The sequence below is a fragment of the Drosophila takahashii genome, chromosome 3L, assembly GCF_030179915.1.
Source record: "Drosophila takahashii strain IR98-3 E-12201 chromosome 3L, DtakHiC1v2, whole genome shotgun sequence".
Taxonomy (NCBI): Eukaryota; Metazoa; Arthropoda; class Insecta; order Diptera; family Drosophilidae; genus Drosophila; species Drosophila takahashii.
Genome location: NC_091680.1, coordinates 5,304,936 through 5,325,385, shown reverse-complemented (window position 1 = coordinate 5,325,385; position 20,450 = coordinate 5,304,936). Strand labels below are relative to the sequence as shown.

The window sequence follows — 20,450 nt, the reverse complement described above, 5'->3', positions numbered from 1 at the left end:
TGGGGATGTGTGTTGGGGTTAGTCTGGTTGCGGGTTAGGGATATATGGTCTCGGTCTCGGTAGCCTCAGCATCCGCTCTTATCTGCGGTTTAGTTGCTTATAATTGGCAGACATGTGAGTAGAAAGGAGAGAAGAGCTTTCCCAGAGTCCTTTCCCTCGCTTTCCCTACACCATACGATACCTCCCCCTCTAAAAACCGGATGCCAAGGACTGCTAATAGTTACACTCGCAGGATATCTATATGTCGGTAATTAGCCAAGCGTAAGTCTGCAGTACCGACTTTCCCACGAACGGCGAACATTGCGTGATGTTGTTATTATTATTAGTAGAAATAGTACTCCTACGTAAATGTAACTTTGCTTGGCAATTACATTCGTATTTCTCTGCTGTCGATCGTTAGTTGCTGGGAGGTGAACTTTCCCGCCACTTTTGGGTGGGTTTCAGGTTTGGGTTCCCTAACAGATGGCATCAATCAAGTGGAAACCACTAAGTATAATGCAGCAATGTTGCCCGAAAAAGTTGCCATTGCCAGTGCAGTTGGGAAATCTTGTTGCCCAGCCCAACAAGGGGCGCTTCCTCCACCAACCACCGCCCTATATCCTGCACAGGGAAAATAAACTAAAATGTGAGACACGTTTTGGGTTAATTAATATTTTATATAGGACATACAGCTGCCTTTGAGTAGAACAGGTTTTGTGGAATGTTAAAAAAATACCTAAAAGGTCAGTAATTAAGAAATAATTTCTGAATATTGTTTCTTTATAATATAGTGTAAATATACATCTAAATCAAGTTTAATTAAGATGAAATATTGATAAAATTTCTATCTAATAAATATAATAAAATTATTCCTGTTATAATATCAACCAAATTATTCTCTTATTATTTAGTATTTTATTTTAGTTTCAATTACTAAATTATGGGGGTGTCACTGAAATTACTTTAACATTTTATTACAGGTGTATAAAATTATGCAGTAAATAAAGAACAATGGTATTACTGAATGAAGTCATCCTAAGTCTAAGCCTAAAATATATCGTTGCATACTTTCAGACATCACTGCTTACATTTGGATTTTAAATATTTAAAAGCTAAAATACCTTATTTTAACATTTACTTTAAAATAACCATAATTAATTAAAATTATATTCTAAACTTTTGTTTGTTAATGACATTAGTTTAATTGCTTGAAAATATAAATATAAATTGAATTGACAATGGTAAATCCTAAGCATATCTGATATCTTATTAAATGGTAGGTATTTATCTATAAATCTAGAATTGCCCCCCGGGAGTCCAGATTCTCGCAGTGTAAACGGAACCTCCCAACAAGTGCTTGTAGTACGTGTTGTCCTGCTATTTGGTTACCTTGTATGGTTGCACTTCCTTCGTTTTGCTTGTGGCACGAATCAAAGTATTGAATTTCTATATCCGTTTTTTTTTTCTCCTTTTTCGTTTTATTTTTGTGTATTGTTCGGGTGAAAGGGGCGTGTTGCTCCGGTGTTGCTGCTGTCGCTGTTGTCGCAGTTGCTGTTGCTGCTGCCGCTGATGTTGCTGCTGCTGCTGCTTACATAAAGGACAACAGCTCAGCAGGACTAAATGAGTGCACAGGAAGTTTTTACATTGCTCACCTTGAGCGGGGGTTTCGCTTTGGGTTTGGGTTGATGGGTTTTGAGTTTGAGTTTGGATGGAGGGTTCGTTCGCTGGTTGTGGGAATGGAAGTGAAACTGTAACTGTAACTGGGTGCGGGGCAATTAGGTCCTGTGTATATATATGTACCTACATATCTGAGGCAAAGCGGAAACTGTCGCAAGTGATCGGCGTGTTGATAAGTTCAAAAACAACATCAGCAGCAGCAGAAACATCGGAGCAACAACAATCTCCATCAGCAGCAGCAGCAAACTTGAACCCAAAATGTGTGTGTTTCACATTTTGGCATTTCGCAGTTGCCAAGGCAAAGGCAAAAGTTTTGAATGCGTTTTGTGGCTCCACTCGCAAAAATCCATTTTTCGCATTTGTATACCCTGACAGAGGTTAATTGCTCGAGTTCGTCATTTTAAAGGTCTACGCATTTTTTTTGGAGCTTCTCGATTTCATTGAAAACTTTTTCGTATGCTTGGAGGTCCGGTTTTTATTATGTGTCCCTCATTTGTCCCGCACTCTTTGTTTTTTTGTGGGATGTTCAACTAAAGGGCATCCTCAAAAGGACATTGAAACAAAAAGTTGACAAGGGAGTTCCTAATAAGAACTTTCCATTGACTACAACTTTTACTTTAATTTACTTAGTCAATAAAGTTTATCGTAATTAAATCTTGATAAATACATTTTAGTAAGAAAGTCATTTACATATTCACTAAGATGATGTGATAAGTTTCATAATTGCAAGGAGTTTTGTGTTTAACATACACAAAATTTGAAGATGAAATCTTTATGTGTGAACTCATTGAGCATTTAAAACCCGTATTGTTAAGAAAAAAAATTATAGTTTTATAGTTAAAAACAAGAGAGAACGCTATAGTCGGGTTGGTGTCCCGACTATCTAATACCCGTCACTCAGCTAAAGGGAGTGCGAACGCTGTACTCGGGTTGGTGTCCCGACTAATAATCGTAACTCAGCTAAAGGGAGTGCGAGGGAGATAGATATATAAATTTTGATTGCGTGTAACTTTTTAATGAATGGTCCGATTTGAAAAGTGTCTTCTACATTTCGATAGGTATAAATATACACAACAAAATTGCATTTTTACTTTTCGGAAATCTTTAAAGATGTGGGCGCAGGACCCATTTTAAAATCGTTAGTGGGCGATTGTGGGCGTTAGAGGGGGCGTGGCGCTCGGCTAAAATAAACTTGCGCTGCGTAGGAAGCCAAAGAATATGTGTGGGAAATCTCAACCTTCTAGCTTTTGTAGTTGCTGAGATCTCAGCGTTCATACAGACAGACAGACGGACAGACAGACGGACAGACGGACAGACGGACATGGCTAGATCGACTCGGCTGGTGATCCTGATCAAGAATATATATACTTTATGGGGTCGGAAACGCTTCCTTCTAGCTGTTACATACTTTTGCACGAATCTAGTATACCCTTTTACTCTACGAGTAACGGGTATAAAAAATGTCTTAGAAGTTTTATAAATAAGGAAATATTTATAAAAAAGGTTATTATTATATTAAAATTGGTTTTTTTAAACTTGGAGAGTGTCTTGTTATTAATATAAAATTAACAAATATTTTAATATAGTATTTTTACAATTATTAAATTTTTCTACTTGAAAAATGTAAACTCTTTCCCTATAATTTTTTTAAAAAACTGAGGACAAAAAACTAGTTTTTTAAAGAATTATAATCCTTGTTCTTTAGCTGTCATAACAACAATAGGAAAACAAGGGTATTCAAACCTTTGGATATCGAAAGTATTTTCTGAACTTTTTTAAATGTTTTTGGTACAAGTTTGGGTTCTGGTTTTCCGTATAGCTGTAGCTACTCGGAAACAAAGTGCTATAAAAGTCACGCCCGAGGCGAAATGAGTTTTCAGTTTTTCAGCTGCAGAAAAGGGGGTGGGGCAAGGGGAAGGGGATGGGGAAAGCGGCTTTTCCAGCGTGTTTTTTTCCGTGTTCAGCATCAGGTAACCTAACCTTTTGTGCCGCCCATTAGAAACATGCACACGCAGTCGGCTTACTTAAGCATACAAATTGTGTACGGAGGCAAATGCAAATGCGCCAGACTCAGACTCCCAGAAAAATGGGAAATGTGGAATTGTAGAATTGTGGAAATGCGGAAACGTGCGGGGATTTGAGGCAACTTCTCTCTGTGGGCTGGAAAAACTTTGCCATGCGTGCCGCCATTTGACTCGCAAGATTGACACGCTGCCAAAAGGGAGGGAGGGATTTTCCTTCTGGGGGGAAAGGAAAAACTGTACAGATGTGTCCAATTTAGTGGAACACTGGACCAACGCCCCCGGCCAGATGCTCTGTGGAGCAGCTCCTTATGATTATTATATATATACCAACCCCCGGAAAAAGGGAAAGCAAAAGGAAAACCCAAGGAAAAGCCTTGGGGCGACTCGACAAGTGGCGGAAATTAATGCAGTAATTGTGGTAAGTGCTTGTCCTCCTTGCTGATTCATAATCGCATGTATTCAATTAAGGAGATTAATTATTTTCGGTCAGGGCAGCCTTCGAAGGATTTAAATCTGTCAGGCGAACGGAAGAGAAAAGGAAACTCTTTTCCTTGGGAAATATTTTTCCCCTTTTCCGAATTCGAATGGCCAGCGGTCAGCGAAAGGTCACGTGGCCACCATAAATATGCCGGCTATCGATTGTACCTGACCACGCCACAGAACTATCCATCTTCCATAAGATGTCAGCGGCAGGAGCTTATATGCAAAGTTCTCCACCCCCGAATATATTTTTCCGGAGGGGAGAAAAATCTATGCCGATCTGGGGAATTTCCGACCATGACAATAATCAGCTGAAGCGATTCTGTGTTCTTGGGGTGTCAAAAGTAGTAACTCCCCCTTTTCCAAGGGTGTTTTCCGTTTGGCTTTGGGTTTGGGTTGGCCAAATAAATTAGGCAACAAAAAATTGACATTCCAAGGAGCCAAAGGACATCGCCACTGATTAGAACAATATGCGTGAGTATGTAAAAGGCAATCTATGGACCCATATATATCCGTTCATACATATATATATCTATCTGTATCTCAATGGAGGCGTATTTATATAACGCATTTGTTGGCTGGCCAAAAAAACCAAAAAAGATGTGTTCAAAATAAATATGCGTGCGTGTTGCTTCCCCACACCCACAAGTACAGTAGCCGAAATGAGTATAGATTTGTTTGTTTGTATGTCGTTAGCATTGTTTTTTTCCCTCAGTGCGTGCGTGCGTGTGCCTCCCATCTGCATCTGTGTGCGTCCCGTCCCTCTGTGTGTGTATTTTTGCCTTTCGTTGACACTTTCACAATTTATGGCAAATGCTGTCTTTCACCCGGTCCCCTGCCACAGGAAAGGCGCCAAGCGAACGGCAGAAACAGCCCAACCAACCCCCTGAAAGTTACTTTCGCCACCCACCAAACACAAAAAAGAATTCCCAAAAAAAACAAGGCGATTTGGTAGTTCCGAGGGTTACAAATGTGAAGTACCCAAAATTATAAAAATTCTAATTTTATTTTATTTAGAATACCTAAATACACAAAAATAATATCAATAAAAAACGTCTAAAGTAAGCCTCAGAAATTCGGAATCTTTTTGCTGTAACCTTGCCAAAAATAATCACAAATCAAAAATTCAAACTGTTTTGAACAGCTAATAATGTCGTTAAAAAATCCCTTCTACTTTTTTAATTATTAAAAAAAATAAAATTTTTACAATTTTGTGAATTATTTATAAGGGGTTACATCGCGATTTTTTGGTTTAGTTAAAAAAGGAAACTTTTCGTGTTTTTTTGCTGTAAATTTGCTAAAAGTTATCCGAAATTAAAAAGAAGAGCTAATAATGCCTTAAAGAAATCCCTGGTACTTTTTAAATTATTAAAAAAAAACAATTTCACCAAATTTTTAAATTTTTCATCATTGCGAAAAAAACCAAAAAATGTATATTTCCAAATAAAAAACCAATCTATTAAAAATTTGATTATGAGGTCAACAAGGTATTATTTCTAATTTTTGGACCATTGTTTCCTTTGTTTCGTCTAAAAAAGTTAATTTTTTAGGTAGAAAATCAGGAAATTTGGATTTTTTAGAGCTGATTATTTTTACTTATTCTTAAAAATAGTTTATCAACAGATTTATTCATATCATACCCTTATCCCATTTACAGGGTACCTCCCGTGGGCGTTTTGGGGGCGTGGCCGTTGGGGGGTTGAGCAGAAGAAGCATTCTGTTTACCAGTTTCCGCAGTCCCCAGTTGTACACAGGACTCATTTGAAATAAATATTTTTGTGTTTTTACTTGAAGCGACAATAACGCAAAACATGAAACATACACTAACAGAGCGGAGACAAATGTGCCTGTACTGTATGTGTATGTGTGTGTGACTATCCTGTGAGAGTGAGACTGTGTGTGTGTGGCTGTAGGCAAAACAACGCGCGGCGCTGCGGCGTCAAAGTCGAATTACTCATACGCCACGTTGGCCAATGTCGCTGCCACTTTGGCTTTGGCATTGTTGTTCTTGTTGCTGTTGTTGCCTTTGTTGCTGCCGTCTGACACACAATCCGTGCCTCTAGTATGCGCGTTGACGTTAAAAGCTACAGAGCAATTAATCATTAGCTTTTACAGGATTTATTGCAAATACTTTTATCGGATATATTAAATGAACTCCACTCCACAAGAGGCTCAGCTCGCTGTGGCCTTAGGCCGCCCGTGGAATTATGGCAGCATTAATCCAGTGGGGACTATCTGCCGACAACATCTTACTACTACTGTTTCTTTTTTTTGTTTGGGGGGTTTCGGCTTTCGGCTTTAAGATTTGCGTCATCGCGAAGTGTCAGTCATGTGGGTCACGGGGTGGCTGGGAAAATAAATATAAGGAATAGGAAAAACTTTTTTAGACATATGCACACACGCGATGGCTTAGCAACAGTTTACATCGCATTGTACTATGTTGTTTACTTTCGGTGACAAAATGAGTTACAGGTTTCATTCATTGCCCTAATGCAGCTTGATAAATTTGAGCGCATTAATTACGCTCACTTGGCGCTCGCAACACACACACTGAATATATGTGTATCCTTTTTGGTCCTTCGTGTTCCTTCTTAGTGCTCCTTTTGTTAGAAGGCGATTCGGAGAGTGCCTCTGTTGTTCAGTTTCATGTGCCATTAACTGGCTCAAGCCGCCGCGATTGATCTTGGCCTTAAGTTGGGTTTATTGCCTCCTCAGCACCAAAGAAGCTGTACTTGTTTGGGCACTCAAAAAAAATTGTAATTGTATCTCTTTTGGGATTTATAGTAAATAATGATGATATAAAAAAATTAATTAAAATAAAGTGCAACATATATCTTTTGAGTTTTAAATTTCTTACTTAAAGGTGTCTAAAAGTATGCAACATTATAATTCCACAATTCCGAAATTAGATTAAACCTTCCTTAACAGTTAAAAGATTAATCTACATTAGAAATATTTTATAAATTTTTTATGAATATAAAAAGTATTTAAATAAAACCAATTGCCCGTTTATTTCCCTAAACAATTTTTATTAAAACATAAAACCTGTGGAAAATGCTTTGTAAAATTCCAAGAATCTGTCCCAGCGATTTGAATCTGATTCACGTTAGTTTTATGGCGAATCACTAAATTTTACTGCGATTTGGAACAATTCTTTTTCTTAGAGTGGCAAGACGGAGTTGCTTCTTTCGCATTCTGCACATGCAAATTTATAACAATTTTACGTTCTCACATGCTCAAAGTCGTAAATCGTATTCGGCAAGGTGCGAACTGCTTTGCTCCACCATATTCCTTTCATTCCCTCCATTCGGCGCCAAAACCAAGTGGCTGTGCATAAAAAATCGTTTATGGCTTTGCAGCGCTCAAATAGAACAAAGCATAAATCCTAATTTACTTATGTGGAGCTGCTGCAGCAGTTGGCACTTTCTGGATGTTGGTGTGTGTGTGTCACCCAACGGTAAACATATATCAACAACATCTTAAACTCATGACGCCAAATAAATACAAATGTTGTAAAATGCAGGGGATGCCCCAGGATGCCGCAGGATGGGATAACATAGAACCCAGGCCAGACTCGTAAATCGCTCGGAAAAGAGGAAAAATCCCCTCCCCCGTTTCGCATTTCACAGCTAAAAAATAAAATAAGGAGGCAAAGCACCGTGTGAGCTTAGTGGCATCGCGATTGAATGGGACTCTGAATAAATTTCTCCTTAGCAAGTGGCTGTAAATTGTTTATATTTTACTCGAGTTTGCTGTATTAAAAGGGAATTTGATGGAATATGGGTTAGGAGGAGTGTTCGCTGTGTGTGAGCTCGTTTTGACTTGGCTTTTGATTTTGTGCGGGAGATTCCGATGGAGATATCAGAAATAACTTTACAAGTGGTTTTTACGATGTGTTGCGATTTTAGATTGACTTTAGAATATTATTTTATTATTTAATTGAACAATATTGAGAATATAAATAAATATAATGGCTGTTAAAATAAGTAATGCCAAGAATAATATTTAAAAATATATTAAAACCTTATCAACGACCTTACGAATTTCTTAGAGAGAATTTACAATTTTAAGGCTAAGGTTATTTATGTGCCTAAAAGTATGCAGTGAATAAAGAATTGTCATCATCCTGAATTACTTCATACCTCTTCTGAGTTTAAAATATATTGTTGCATACTTTTGGACATCAATTTATTTATTTATTTTATTTCGCATTTCTTTGGTAGAAATTATGGTCGAATTATTTTAAGTGACATATTTCAAAACTAAAAACATGTTCTGTTTCATAAAACCTTACATTTGACATAAATAAATTCATAATAAATTTACAGTTGCCCGAAAGACATTTACAAAGTGCAGCTGCTTCGGCAATAAATGCATTTCACAAATATTTCTAAAGTCTTCTTGGCCAATAAATCTGACCGAAAGTGAGCTTTACCTCTTGATCAAACTAATCAAGTTGAGTAGCCGCCATTGAAGTGGTTTTGTTTACTTGAAGTTCTCGCCCCAGAAATTGATATAATTGATGGCGAGCCATAACAGGCCACATTAGAAATGCCGGATTTTCCTTCATCTTCAACTGTGTTTTCTGTTCGCTGTCTGTGTGTCTGAGTCTGGGTCCTTCGTCCTTCATCCTTGTTTGCGTCTGTATTTGTCGTCCATCTGGCGAGAGGAGCTTGGCCAGCTTGACTTGTGCAATCCGAAATCTAACAGGAGAAAAAATACTAAAGCGTCAGCGGCATGTTAAGTAAACTTTATGACCGGAGAATTCCGCAAAAAGCGGTGGGGATGAGCTCCACCTCCTCGGGAAAATTGCGGGCCGCAAATAAAACCAGGACCAGAACAAGGATTCCCGGCTCTTTGGATCCCCGAACCCGAGTGAGGCATCAAAAAGTAAGAGCAAATGCAAAAGCAACAACTATAAAAACCTGCAGCGATAGTAAAATGCAAATTGGTTGGGGAGGTTTGTAGGATGGGTGGACCAAGGGGCAGCAGGACCTCTGGCAGGACTTCAGGACTCCCTTGGTCCGTCAACCGAGCGGCACAAAAAAAAAAGAGAATAGTAAGCTCTGGCATTCGCACTCGTAAAATAAAAGTAAAGTGCAACAGCAATTTGTTTGCACAATTGCTGAATGCGGCCATTGCTGTTGCTGCCGTAGATGTTGCTATTGTAGATGTTGCTGCTGTTGCTGTAGATGTTTGTGTTGCTGTTGGCACTCGTCGCATTGTTTGCTTTGTAGCCGGTTGTTGTACATTTTTATGACAGCTCAAATTGGCCCCCATCGCCACCCGCGAGCAACACTGTCAGCATATGGCAATAAATGGGCAACAGGAGTTGCTGCTCGGTCGTCATTCTCCACAAATGCCCAGACTATAGTCCGCTATATATGCATATATTTATATAGATATACCCCCCACTTTTTTGCCCACTTCGCGTCTGATTTGCGATGACAGAACAGCCGGCTGATTTGATGCCTTGTTGCAGAGCCCTTTTGATGGCCATTCCTATTCCCCACCATCTTTTTGCTCCATTTCATTTTCTATTTTGGCACTTTGAAATTAAAATATAAAACCCGCGCCGCTTTGACAACTTTTTAAGCTCCATTAGCGTTGACGGCAAGAAAGCCTATGAAGCGGCAACAAAAGGAGGCCGTGGAAAAATGGGAAAAAGGGTCAATGTAACCGCGAAAGCAGCCGTCGACGCGGCAGGACGTCCAGGACATCAGGACATCATCAATGGCAGAGCAACAGCAACAGAGCAACCCCTTTGGCCGGGGTAACCTTGCGGTTGTTTCCTTTCCCATTCTAGGGGTTTTCCCCTTTTCCTTTCCCCTCCCAGTCCCTGTAGCATTGCCAGGACCCAAACCAAACCCCCGATTGCGAAACCCATTTAAACACTATAAAGAATTTATTAAGTTTTGATTTCACTGCTTTATTTTAAATGCAATATATTTAGAGAATATTTCATAGATATTTGGTACTTATTTTTTAACTATTAAGGAATTTAGCATACTTCAAAATAGTTTAATGGTACATTTCATATGCAAGAGACAGCTCCTTTAATTATTCACAAATTTATTAAAAGGCAATCGAAGCTTCTAAAAATACATATTTTTAAATCAGGTCGAGATATTGTAGCGCATAATTTTAATTATACGATCCAAAAGATCAACCTCGTAAAAATAAATGGTCTAAACAACTAAATTTTGAAAAAATTATATTTTATACATTGGAATTTTCTGATAGCCTAGTTAATGAAAAATAAATAAACTTTATTCATTAATATCGTTAATTATATCAAACTAAATTTATTAATCTTTCAAGCCACAGAGATAACTATCTTTTTAAAAACACGTTTAAAAGCGCTCAAAAGAGAGCCACAAAATATTTTAAAAACAAGAGTCCTACAGATTCATTATTCTTTTAACACTGCATACTTTTAGACACCTTTAAAACTGTTAAAAAATCCGCCAAAATATTTTAAATAGTTTTAATAAAATAAAAGCACAATTAAAACCTAAAATGAAATAAAAATTTTTTCTCTCAGTGCATTCTGTTCCGGTCTGCCCTGGGTTTGGTCTGTTGGCTGGCTTGGTTGGTTGGTGTTGCACTTCCGTGGCTCGAACAACAGCGGGAACCGAAAACCGAAAAAAAAAAACATTTAACTGTTTCGCTGTTTGGCATTCATTGCGAATTTAAAGGGCGGCTTAGTGACAGGAATAATAAGGAAGCCCGCAGCGGAAGCGCTGATGTCAACGCAGCAGCAGCAGCACCACCAGTAGCACCACCAATGCCACAAAAAAAGATACAAAAACCACAAGGGACTCTATTGGATTTGGGTTGGGGGCGGTGGTGGCGGTGGTTCCGACGGGGGGGCAATAATGGGCCACGGCCCATGGAGTCCTTGCGGTGCCGTTGTGCCCTGTGCTGTGTCCTTTGGCCCCCTTTTCGTGTTTCGATTCGGTCTCGCATCTCGGCGGCCTGTGCAAACAAACCAAACCAAATGAAAGCAAACCAAACGAAACGTAACGAAATAAACCCAAAACCTCAGAACGTTAAAAAGGACAACGGACAAAGGCGAAGGGGCAAGTTTCAGTTGTCAACTATGCTAAATATTTGGTCTAGCTAACTGGAAAAAACACCGAAAACCGAAAAAGGCCAACCGAAGAAAGAAAACAATATGATATTAAACGCTTACAGCTGGAGCAGCTCATAATTTATTTCTAAGCTTGGAAACCCCTTATTTCCAACTTCCAGGTTTGGTTTTTTTCCATTTTTTTTGGCAGCCAAGTGGCAGACATCAAAACACACCCCCGGCTTTTCGGGTTTTTTGGGAAGGTACTCTGGTACTCAGATACTCTGATACTTCTTCCCGGTTTTGCGGCCCCCTGTGGAGAAACAACCCCCCTCGAAACCCCCTCCCCTGATTCCAAAAGCGGTGCTGTTGCATAATTTTCGGCAATCCACAAGTGTGTGTGGCACGAGTTCCTGCCAGGATATAGCCCTTTGTGATAGTATTGGTGACTCGTTGCTTGTGTTTTTGGGAGAAACATCTAAAATCCAGAGAGAGTCTGCGCAGGTTCTTTGGAAATACTCTCTTGGGGTTGTTGCATGTTTTTGGGTGTTTTTTGGGCGGCCCAAGGGGGTGGTGTTGCTAGCTACTTGTTGTGTCTTTGCTTTGGGTTTTAAATATAAATTTAAACCATAAGTCAGAAAAATTTTAATAAATATTTGGAAAATATATTAAAGTTCTATAAGTAACTATTTTTAACCCTTTAATAGCCAAGCCACAAAACAACCCCTTGCCAACCGAAAAATAACCACCACCCCCAAATGGTGTGCGTTGGTGTTGACCCGAAATCACGCACACTCGCTGTAAATCACACAAACATACAAATATATATATATATATATATATGCTATATGCTGTGGCCAAACTGAGCGGCAGAGCCAGCGAAAAGCTGCGAATGCCAAGCGCACAGTAGAAGGGAGTGGTACGTCAAAAACTGACGCACAGCGGCAGGCCAAACAAGTCCATAGTTTAATAGCCAAGCACCACAAACCGCACACCACAATAATAATAATATAAACTGTAAAATATATAAAAAACACACAAAAAAGTCCAGGCCAAAATCCGAAAAAAATTACGTGACCAAGTGCAAACCGAGAAAATAAAAGAAAAACAAAAGGAAAATCTATAACTATAAAAAGAAAAGAGTGTGTGTGTGTGAAGGAAAAAACAAGTTACAAATCAGAGCGAGTACGAGCGTTTCCTACTATATCTTATCATATAACCGCCTTTAGTTTACCGCCCAAGTTTACCTAATCGGTAGAAAGAATACCCGAAATTTCGATCCTTAATTATGCATGATTTAATTTGGTGTTGCATGTGACAAAGTGATATATACGATGGATATTCGCCATGCATGTGTGTGTATAAGTCGCTGCAGCTGCAAAGTATGCAATAAAAATCTCGCATTGTTTATGTGCAGCAGCAGAGAAAGAGAAAGAGAGAAATTGAGAGGACACCGAGAGAGAGAGAGTGCGAAAAAGGGGGTGGTGTAAGGGGGTGGTACAGTGAGGTAGGCTAAGGCAACCAACAGTTGACTATTTGTTGCATGTACTCGCCATCACTTTACTCGCTGCAAAGCTTCAGCGAGTGCGCTGACTGCTCTCGCTCTTACGCTCTCGTGAATGGGGGAAAAGCGAACTCTCTCTGAGAGCTTCTCCTTGGATTTCAATTCACAAAACATTCGACAAGTGCAGAGTGAACAAGTTGTTGTTGCTGAAGCAACGAACGGAAAAAGAGGAAAATTTATAGGATTTTCCAAAATCGGCAAGGCGCAGAGGCCATTACCTAACAAAATATTCAACATGTGATACAAGTAAAGCGAATACCGATATATACATCACCCCCACATAGGTAATCCCTATCAAAAACGTAGAATCTCGAATCTCGGTTAGTGCATTTCCTAAACAATGGCAGCGAGTATATGCGCCATTTTTAAACGTGGGATAGGGATAGATAGTTTCGGTGTGCGTGCGTGTGCGCCACCTTCCAATGGAAGCTTTTCCGCCCAGCTCTCGCCACCCTCCACCCCCCTTTTCCACCCCCCAATTTTCTCTTTCTCTCTCGCCGTTCCACGCAGTGCGGAAAATGAACTGCCTGTCCGTGTATAAACCGTGCAATTTAGTGCAAAAAGTATAACAATTTATCAATTAAGTGTAATCAAGTGTTGCAAATTCCCCCAAACCACCCGGAAAACCCACCACCCACTATGGGAACTATAGCCTCCTCTTCCTGGATGTGATGTCCTGTTTCTTTCTGTTGCGTTGACGCTGATTGCACGGCGGTTTCTGCATTTATAATGTAAATATTATGACTGCCAACCACTGCAGGAACTTGTTTACAATTTTCGCACTTTAATCGCCGTTTAAATTATGCAATTTCGTTGGTTGCTTTTTTTCCTCCTTATTTTTTGTAGTGCAAGGTGTTTGGAAAGTGGCGGAGTGTGCAGTTAATGGTTGCCATAGAGTATTTACCTGCGATTTATGGGGTAACGCTACGGCAAGGGTGTATAATGGGCTATCGGGAATTGCTTAGGGAGTTTCTCCAACGGGTTCCTTACTTTTTATGAGTTCAGCAACCCAGGACTTTGAGTTTATTGAAATATTTAAGGAAAAATTCATTACTTTTAGCTTTAATATGCAGTATTTAGACTATCAATTTTACACCATTGTTAAAAAAAGATTAAATTTAAACCAAAACGAAATATACGTAAAACTCGATAAATGATTTTCGAAGATCTATAAATACAACTTATAAATTGTAAAAAATTACCATTTAGAAACAAAAAATTTTATTTATAAATAACTTTTAATATCTGTAGAAGAAACATCGATATACGTTGCAGTTCTAATTAAGATCTAATAATATTACAATTTTATAAATTCTTTTTAACCTTTTAAATTCTTCCTTTTAATGTAAAAAAATATTGTCTTATAAAATTGACAATTATAAATTATTTTAAAATTGTTTACATTTTGTTTAAAGTTGTATTTCCAAGTATTTTATAAAATTTTAATGATTTTCCGCATTATTTAAAATTTTTATTGGGGTTACAATAATTTACAATTACAAAATAAATAGTTATAATTTGTTAAATACTTTTTCTGTAGTGAAGAAGTGGGTTTCAATTAAGCTCCCACCATTTTAATAAGCAGCATGTTGCACAGTCTCACCTTTTGTCCGGGGTTCCTTTGTGAAGGAAACAGCTATTACTTGCATGTAAATGTGACAGGGTCTTTGTGCACTGTCTTGCCGGGTAAATAAGTGCAATTTAATTTACCGGCATTTCCATTACTTGCAGAAAACAAGAAAGCAGCAGCAGACCAGGTAACACGGCAGCAACATTGCAACAAACAGCAGCAACTAGCAACGCAACAACGAACGCCAAATACCTTGAAATATAGAAGATACAGAAGATAGCCTGGGTTTTACACAAGTTAAGTGAGCTGCCAAGGATCGCAGGTGGGGCAGGTGGATCAGGAGGAGGAGCAGGAGGATGCCAGCCAATATTGCAACATCCTCTAAGTCCACAACTCCAAGGACAAGGAATCAAAGCTGAAGGAGCAACCGCAGCAAAACTCTCAAGGCAACTCTCATGTCAATGTCAATGTTGAAGACGAAGTCGAAGAAGGAGTAGAAGTCGAAGTCGAGGGGGCGGGTCAAAGCTGTAAAGGCAAAAGCATTTTAACTGCAGATGACAAAGAAGGTTGTGCTACATCTACATAGTAAATACAAAACAAATCTAAGCATAAGATACACCCGAAAACCACACCCAAAACCCCAAAAACCCTAGACCAAAATAAACAAGGAAGCTAGAAACAAGCAAGTGGAAGTGGGGCATACCCGGAATTTTGATTGCCGAAGCTCCAAACTGGAGAGAAGAGGAGGAAGGTGACCCGTTTTGCAGGCAAAATGTCCGTGGACTTTATACTGCCCAATCGCAACAAGATCCAAACGATTGCCTATGCCAGCAAGAAATATGTGGCCAGTGGATCGGGATCCGGTTCGAATCCTGTTTCGGGATCCGGAGGATCAGGATCGTCTGCTGACTTGCAGAGCTGGCGACGCCCGAAGCCCAGGACCTCGGGAAAACTAAAGCTGGAGGATAAATCCCCACTGACTGCCAGTTCGGTGCTACGAAATGCCAATGGAAATGGAAATGGCCTGGGAAGTGGAAATTCCAGCAAGTCAACACTCAAATCGATGGTTAAACGAAGCTCGCGATCTGTCCTCAAACGGGAGATCATCGATCTGGACGACGAGGAGGGCGAGGAGCAGGAGGATCAGCTGTGCGAACATCTGGAATGGTCAGCTGCCCAGTCTTTGGTCCAGATGAACTCTTCCAAACAGGAGAAGCAACGGCGGGCAACGGGCAACTCACCTGCAACTGTGGCAGCTCCCATCTCCGCCTCAGGTGAGTGATGATGGTTGATTTTCTATAACAACCTTATAAAAGTAGAGAAAATACCAATTTTAAAAAATCCTTTACTAAAAAAAATTCTGTAGAAAAGAGAACGGTGGGGTAAAATCGACATACCCTACGGATTTAGCCCAACACTTATTTATTATTATAATACCCATAATATTCCTGAACTGATGTGGTCTACAAAATACAAATAGATATTTCTAAAAAATAATGTGATTTTTGGCAATTAACCAGAACTGCATTATTTTAAATGTTTAAAAGCTTTTATATGAATAGGATTTTGGTTATCATAAAAATGGGAAAAATTACTGTGACTCCAAATATTAAATCCTCATAGTTATTGCTCTACATTTCCATTTTTTACCAATGAAGAGATAAATGATTTTAGAGAAATTTCTTGGCATATTTTATTGCTGGAATTTAAGTTATCCAATTAAGGAACCACTTTTTTGAAGCTCCCTTTAATTTCAAGTGAACATTCTTCCGTTGACAAAAGCTGTTTTCTTCTGTGGGTATTGGCTATTGTTCAATTTGTTCCATTTGTGGGACCTGCTCTCCGGGTCTCATGCCCCCCGGAATCACCCGAATCACCCGGAATCAACCAGCTGCACTCCCCCCTTCGGAAAGTTGCGTCACAACAATGTGAACAGGTGGCTGCGACAATTTGTGTGTGCTCGTATTTATTTTTAGTAGCCAGGCGGCTACTGTGATCCCACTCCATCAACGGAAAGCCAGCGGCACTTCCAACCATTTTATGGCCACCCACTTGGCCAGCGTCCTTCAACCGCTGGCTGGTGACCCCCCACTGGTGGTGACCCCAACCCCTCTTGGTTTTTCCCCACTTTGAACACTCCACTGTGAGCGCTCGTGTTTGACATTGTCGCCGTTAGCTAATCTTTTTAGCGTATGTTGGCATTTTCCATGTTTGCGCTTGCCTTCTTGTCGATGTCGTTGCTTGTTGCTCTTGAATGGAGGAAAAAAGCCTGGGAAAGCGGGGGAAAATCGGGGGGAAATACGGAGGAAAAGCTAAAGAAGAAGCAAATGCAAACAAGCGGCATTGACTGCCACTGGCAGTGGGTGGTGAATGGGTGGCGATGGGTGGTTGGGTGGCTTAGATGGCCCGAGAGGTCGTCATATCGATTGAGGAACTCGAAGAACGTAACAGGTCAGCCGCAGTGGAGAAGGGATATTGTATATTGCGTCAGCTTCATAAAATGCCAAAATGTGCATTTACGGTTACTGCTGCCTTTATGATTCCTTTTCGTATCCCCCTAATTCCCTCTGTGGAATATGAGTATGACTTGCATTTGGCACACGCACCCCAAGTAAATACATATATATTTATTTAGGGAGCTTAAAAAGGGCAAAGAAAAAAAGAGTCTCAGTTTTAATAAAGACAGTCCAAAGGAGCTGAGGGTTTCGGGTTTCACGTTTTGAGGTCTACAGGTGGGAGCTTAAAAAAAAAAATGAAAAGGGGTCATAAATTTAAAAATATTTATTTTTAAAATTTGTTCTTATAATATTTATTTTATGATTTAATACGATGATTTACGATGATAAATAGTTTTAAATATTTTATTTTATTTATATTACTTTGTCTTGTTATTTTAATTTTATTTTGTTAAGTATTTCATTTAGTTTATATTTTAAATCGTTTAAACAAATAACTTTTGGTTAAATAATATGTAATATTTTAATTTATTTTTATATTTTTAAGTTTAAATTTAACCATCTTCTTGTTTTCTAAATTGTATTTTAAATTTAACAACTGATTAAATAAAAAAAATTTACAATTTTGTTTTTGGTTTTATTTTTATTATATTTTGCGCAGTGCACGAAGGTTATTTGGGTGTTTCTAGGTTGTTTTTTCCCTGCTTTAATCTTTGCCCAACCAAATTGATTGGATTTACCCTAGAATCAATCACATGCCAAAGAACAACTTTGATTCAAATTGAATTTGAGCTTGTTCTGATGCCAATTCCGATTCCGACATTAAAAAATCGGTTGGCAGCCCCCACTGGTGTAAAAGTTGACCCCTGGTCGAAGGTGGCAACCCTGCAGCTGGTCAGTCTGAAAAATCAACAAGTCGCCTGGCAATCATACTATTAAGTTTGGAGATATCTTAATTTTTTCTTCGCTTGGAGGGTAAAAATGGACTTTAAGGGGTTTTATGAGCAGGACGAGGATGATTCCCAGCCACTGGACTGTTAGTTCTAAAGAGTTGATGAGGTATTTCTAGGTTACTAAAACTAAGCTATCAATTTCCCCATAAACAGTGTCGCTGCGCCGTCCAGTGGGCAGGGCTCCGGCGGAGGATGGCAAGGTCATCTTCTACGCCCCGCCCAGTGGATCGCCCCGTCAGCCGGAGCCGGTGACCTTGAAGAGGGAGCGCGAGCGGGAGAGGGAACAACGAGAGCGAGAGCGGAAGGAGCAACAGGTGGTGGCGCAGGTACAGTCGACCTCCATTTACCGGGGACGCAGCGTGGAGGAGACGGAGGCGGCCCACGATCTGCTCTCCCTCTCGCAGAGCCTGCCGCCCCTGATCCCGCCCTGCGTGGTGACCATCATGAAGCAGGAGCAGGAGCAGCTCCGCTCGCCGGAAATCCAGGAGATGACGAACAGCGCTTCCAGCCGATCGCCCCAGTCGACCATTCGGTTCATAGGCAGCACATCCTATGACCTCATGATCGGCGGTGGATCCTCCTCCTCGGATGCGGGGGCCACCAACAACTGCTCGCCGCTGACGCCGCCGAACTCGGACCACAGCTCCGATGTGGATATCGACATGTCTTCCTCCTCCGAGTCGGGACTGCAGCAGTGGGGCAAGCAGAATCAGCAGCGAGCCTCGGCCCTGAAGATGTGCCTCAATATGCTGGACGGCAGGACGAAGGCCAGCAAGGCGGCGGCAGTGAAGCCGCAGGAGCCAGTGCAGCCGAGGCCCAAGAGTGCCCAGAGTAATGCTTCCTCCTCCGGAGGCGGAGGAGGAGGAGGTCCCCCCTCGGAGACCCAAGAGGTGGCATCCTCCACGGGCCACAGCTCCTCGGGAGGCAGCGGCGAGAACTATGCCAAGCGGAAGAGGGGCTGCTACAAGTGCTGCGAGTGCGGCAAGCAGTATGCCACCTCCAGTAATTTATCTCGCCACAAGCAGACGCATCGCTCGCTGGACTCGCAGTCGGCCAAGAAGTGCAACACCTGCGGCAAGGCGTATGTATCCATGCCCGCCTTGGCCATGCACCTGCTGACGCACAAGCTCTCGCACAGCTGCGACATTTGCGGCAAGCTCTTCTCGCGGCCTTGGCTCCTCCAGGGTCACCTGAGATCCCACACCGGCGAGAAGCCCTACGCCTGTGTGCACTGCGGCAAGGCCTTCGCCGATCGCTCCAATCTCAGGGCCCATATGCAGACCCATTCGGGGGACAAGAACTTCAAGTGCCATCGCTGCAACAAGACCTTCGCCCTCAAATCGTACCTCAACAAGCATCTGGAGTCGGCCTGCCTCAGGGATACGGGAGCCATCGATCAGGGGGCCAAGGGACTGGAGGAGGACGAGGAGGAGGAGCAGGAGCAGGACGAACTGGAGATGGATAGCGATGAGAACAGCCAGGATATTGTGGTGGCCTAAGAAGAACTCTCCTGCCCGCAACTATGATACTTTATACCATGAACCCTATAAGCAATACTCGAGCACCCTTATCAAATTAATACTAAACGAAAAAAAAAACAAATAAGAATTAAAAACAAAGCAAATCTAGTCTAGAAATCGGCTTACTAGCGGAGTAGTTCATTAAAAGGCGAATTATGATGATGGATCTCAACTCAATAGAATCTTCTTCAAGCAGTTATATACACACACACTTATATCTACTCACTTATAATCTGAACTGTCCCAAGCAAAATCTTTCCAAGTTGCAACTTTTACTGAACGAAGATTGAGAGGCAAGAGGAACAAAGCAAAAAACAAAAGGTTTGAGAAGGAAATCCAAAACGTAACTTATAGTAAAAATCTGACACAACGAATATTATGGAACATAAGTAGAAATTCTATATATACACAGATCAAATAAGCATTATATACAGAAGAAAGGAGGGAATAGAGAGGACGAGGACGAGGAACGGCAAATTATATGTATACATATGAACTAAATGATTAATACCTAGCGAGCAGAACCAATTTGCATGTTTTTTGGTAAATATCTACTTTTAGGCATCGTTTTAGGGCTCTAGAGTTTATATACACCCCCTCACAGATACCGATTACACTAAAACACACTACCCACTAATCCACTCACCTAGTTGTAGTCCGAGTACTTAAGGATTCGATCGGAGCTCAGTTCAAGTCTTAGCAAACTAATCAATTAGTGAACTTATAGCACTTCCCGCAACTCCCTATATCTCTCTCGCTCTTAGACTCTTTTTAACCGTACTCAATTGATCAACTCAAGTTTAGCAATCGGAAACCGGATATATATATCGGATATAGAATCGAACCAGAACGAGACGAACCATTTTAACCGCTGCGCTGCGGCAACTTTACACTCTAACCAAGTTTAAGATGAGATTACTTCCATATTATGCTCTAACTCGATAAACAGAAAACTACTTCAATTACTTAGAAATGATTAAAATTAATGAGAAAACAATTTAGAAACATATCACAAGGACAATACTTAACATAAATAAAGATACATTCAAAGTATGGAAAGTATATAAATGGCGAAGGAATCGTATCGCCGCGAAGACCCCAATTAAGACATTCTCATACACACGCAACAAAGTACTTACGAAATAGTTATTTTAT

General features: G+C 40.4%; 2 protein-coding genes across 3 annotated transcripts; one reads left to right on the top strand and one right to left on the bottom strand.

Moving 5' to 3' along the window:
- Positions 1-1,595: 1,595 nt before the first annotated feature.
- On the bottom strand, positions 1,596-7,467 carry LOC108054837 (uncharacterized). The gene is given in 3 exon segments (XM_017137929.3): positions 1,596-1,661; positions 1,663-1,902; positions 7,393-7,467. Coding segments are annotated over 3 exon segments (381 nt in total).
- A 4,694-nt stretch (positions 7,468-12,161) lies between these two features.
- On the top strand, positions 12,162-19,401 carry LOC108054855 (zinc finger protein SNAI3). 2 transcript variants are annotated; one of them, XM_017137945.3, is made up of 3 exons: positions 12,162-12,417; positions 14,528-15,640; positions 17,929-19,401. In XM_017137945.3, the coding sequence occupies exons 2-3, from the start codon at positions 15,139-15,141 to the stop codon at positions 19,272-19,274; spliced, it is 1,848 nt and encodes a 615-aa protein (XP_016993434.2). In that variant the 5' UTR covers positions 12,162-12,417; positions 14,528-15,138; the 3' UTR covers positions 19,275-19,401. The 2 variants fall into 2 exon arrangements, with proteins under 2 accessions (XP_016993434.2, XP_016993438.2); XM_017137949.3 differs by lacking the exons at positions 12,162-12,417; positions 14,528-15,640 and adding an exon at positions 17,732-17,858.
- Positions 19,402-20,450: the final 1,049 nt, after the last annotated feature.